Source organism: Otolemur garnettii, unplaced genomic scaffold (genome assembly GCF_000181295.1).
Source record: "Otolemur garnettii isolate 467f Iridium unplaced genomic scaffold, OtoGar3 scaffold00018, whole genome shotgun sequence".
In the NCBI taxonomy this organism is placed as follows: Eukaryota; Metazoa; Chordata; class Mammalia; order Primates; family Galagidae; genus Otolemur; species Otolemur garnettii.
Genome location: NW_003852413.1, coordinates 19443813 through 19447066, shown reverse-complemented (window position 1 = coordinate 19447066; position 3254 = coordinate 19443813). Strand labels below are relative to the sequence as shown.

The window sequence follows — 3254 nt, the reverse complement described above, 5'->3', positions numbered from 1 at the left end:
CATTTCCCTAATTAGCCATGGAACTCTCTGATGGTAAGAACTAGTCCTTTCCTCACCAAACACCATACCCAACCTGAATAGGAAAATCTTTAAGAATGGGAGAGCTATTATGTCTGTAGATGCTCTTCTGAAAACTCAGGTGAGATTACTCAATCACAGGAGACCCAGGAGACTGAAACATTCAGTCAAGGCTAAAAACAGATTTTAAATGTCGCAGTTACCTTTTTTTCTTTGAACATTCAGGATACACACTGGAGTCGCAGTTATCTTCTAGTAACTGATTTCTTTGGGTGGATAAATGGGACTTTCGAGGGCTTAAAGGAAGACAAATCTGGATTTGTATACTGACTTGCCACTTTCTAGTTAAGTGACTGTGCAGTTTACCGACCTCTCAGGGTCACATTCTTTGTCCGTGAAAAAGGTACTTACATTCTAGGCTTGTTGAGAGGATTAAGTGGGATAATGTAAGAAAAGCCTTACTACAGAATCTGCCATGTAAATGCTTATTAAAGAGTCACCGTGGAGGGATCTTGTAGGGAATGAAAGGGACGTGAGTGCGGAAGAGCTTGGCGGAGACCCGCACCTGAAGTCCAAGAAAGACGCCGCAAACCCTGCCTGCCAAGCAGTCTGATCTCCTAGATCAATGCTCTTCACACCACGGTCGGCCGCCTTGAATTACCAGCGGTTGGGGGCGGGGATGGGGGACGCTGCCTAGACTCCAGAGTGAGGAAGGCTGCCAGGAGCCAACCCGGCTTCTCGCAGAAAAGCCCCCTCCAAGAAGGCCCGGGACATTTGAGCTCCCGACGAGTCGCACCTGCGGGCGTCAGGCCCTCTCACTTACCGGGGAAAGGTAACGGTCCTTAACGGCAGGCAATAACGGCTCACCAGCAGCCCAGGAACTAGCAAGGGCAGACTGAAGTCAAACCTTGGATTTTGGAGCCTCACGCCTGAAACACTAAACCACTATAGAACTACAACTCCCAGCATGCCATGCGGCCGCCCGCACCGGTCGGGGGGTCGGCCCCACCAACATTTGGCCCTTCTTTCCTCAAAGTGTGGCCGGACTGCTAGGCTTCCGGGTATTGCTGCCCCCTCCCACTGCCGCAAGGACAGCCTCTCATCGCGATTTCTGGGTATTGTAGTCCATACTATTTCGGTTTCGGTGGGTAAGGGCTGTTCCTAGTGGCCGCTCTTCTCGCCATAAAAACTACAAAGCCCAGAGTACAACGCAACTTCCCCTCATCCAATAGGAGCCCCCCATATAGCGGGGCCGAAGCCCGGCTCTAGTGACTCAAGATGGCGGACGAGAGTGAGACAGCAGTGAAGCCGCCGGCACCTTCGCTGCCGCAGATGATGGAAGGGAACGGAAACGGCCATGAGCACTGCAGCGATTGCGAGAACGAGGAAGATAACAGCTACAACCGGGGGTAACGAGATCCTCGGAGTCCAATTTGCGTCCAGTCTACCACAACCGGGGTCTCTGGGGTGCGGGGAAGTCACCCGGAGCTTAGTCTAGCCCCACCCCCATATTCTTATTGGCTGAGACATAGGGATCCTGCCTAGTGATTGGTTGTTGCCTTTGTCATTTAATAAGGAACTCTATATTAAGGACTGGAGACATTCAGTACTTTTATTATATAAAAGTTTTTCTGTGTAATGTCCACTCGCGTACTTAAGGCACGTCCGGGGAAAAGAGCATGTTGGACGATGGTTTTCGATAGCATAACACAGGGCAATCTAGTAACAGTACATTTCAAAGGGAACGTTACGTACAGAGGTGTTGTGTGAACAACGTGACTAGCAATAAACGAATAATAAAACGTTTCGTTGCAGTTCGCCCTCAGGAAATTCATCAGGCTGTGCAAACTCTCTACATAATTATGTTGTAAAATGTCACTACCAGAGGATACCCAAATATAAACTCACCTTATAAACCCAGTATAATTAACAATATGATAATGTTTTGATTTATACAGTGTCCTTTGCTCTAAATCCTCAAGTTTCCTGAACGATATGTAATTAGGTCTTCCAGCATCTTTGCCCTTTTAACTTTGCAAGGTAGCCTCAAGCTACCTTGAAGAAATCGAGTAATGTTGCTTTTTGGATAGTATTTGGAACCTGTGGGTTCCATACTGCATGTCCTGTACTTTATCATCTTGCTTTTACTATTTATTGCTAGGGATGGTGAAATGCACCAGGCATTTCAGTGTTGCATTCTTTTTTTCAAATCGGTTTTTGAATGGAAAAAAACAACAGGCTGTTACTCTCTTCCCATCTTCCTATCTGTATTTATGTTTATATTTTTAAACTGAGTGAGAGTCTTTTGGTATATAACCTTTGCTTCTGTGGTAGTTTGATTTTCATTGCCAGCTAGCTTGTTGTTTACAGTATTGGTGGTGGTTTTTTCTGAGGTGAAAATAAAAGGTTGCAGTCTTTGGATAAAACTTTTTTTAAATTCTGCTACATTGTAGAGATAGGAGAGCAAAGGATTATAGTCTTGCACATCATAAGGACATTTGGGTCAACAATAGACTGCTTATATGATGGTGGTCCCATAAGTTTATAACACCATATTTTTCTGTACCTATTCTGTGCTATGCTAAGTAACACAAACACTTACACTGTGTTACAGTTGCCAACAGTATTCAGTACAGTAATGTGCTGTACAGGTTTGCAGCTTAGGAGCAATAGGTTATGACATGTAGCCTAGGCGTGTAGTTGGTTATGCCATCTAATTCAGTGGTCCTCAACCTGTGGGGTCATGACCCATAGGAACTGTATTAAAGGGTTGTGGCATTCGGAAGGTTGAGAACCACTGATCTAATTCGTATAAATGTATTACAATGTTCAAACTACGAAGAAATTGCCTAGTGAACGTTCCTCAGGATGTATTCCTGTGGTTAAGCTAAGCATGACTATATTTTAAGGGGTTTGTAATCTGTTTGTGGTGAATCCTCGATTAAAAGATCCAGCTGTTAAATTCTTCAGCCAACATTAGAAGTCACAAGAAGGACCAGTGCAGTGGCTCATACCTGTAATTCTAGCACTCTGGGAGGCCAAGGTAGGATTACTTGAGCTCAAGAGTTGAAGACCAGGGACCAGCACCTGTAGCTCTCAGTAGGTAGGGTGCTGACCACATACACCAAAGCTGGCAGGTTTGAACCCGGCCCAGGTCAGCTAAAACAACAATGACAACTGCAGCAACAACAACAAAAATAGCCAGGCATTGTGGCGGGCGCCTGTAGTCCCAGCTA

At 45.6% G+C, this 3254-nt stretch overlaps 1 protein-coding gene across 1 annotated transcript in view; it reads left to right on the top strand.

Moving 5' to 3' along the window:
- The first annotated feature begins 1263 nt into the window (after positions 1-1263).
- The window catches only part of NMT1 (N-myristoyltransferase 1), a 43666-nt gene continuing 41675 nt past the window's right edge, over positions 1264-3254 (top strand). Inside the window, exon 1 of the mRNA XM_003786254.3 lies at positions 1264-1427. Coding sequence (XP_003786302.1) covers positions 1297-1427 — 131 coding nt within the window. The 5' untranslated portion in view covers positions 1264-1296. The remainder of the gene's footprint in view (positions 1428-3254) is intronic.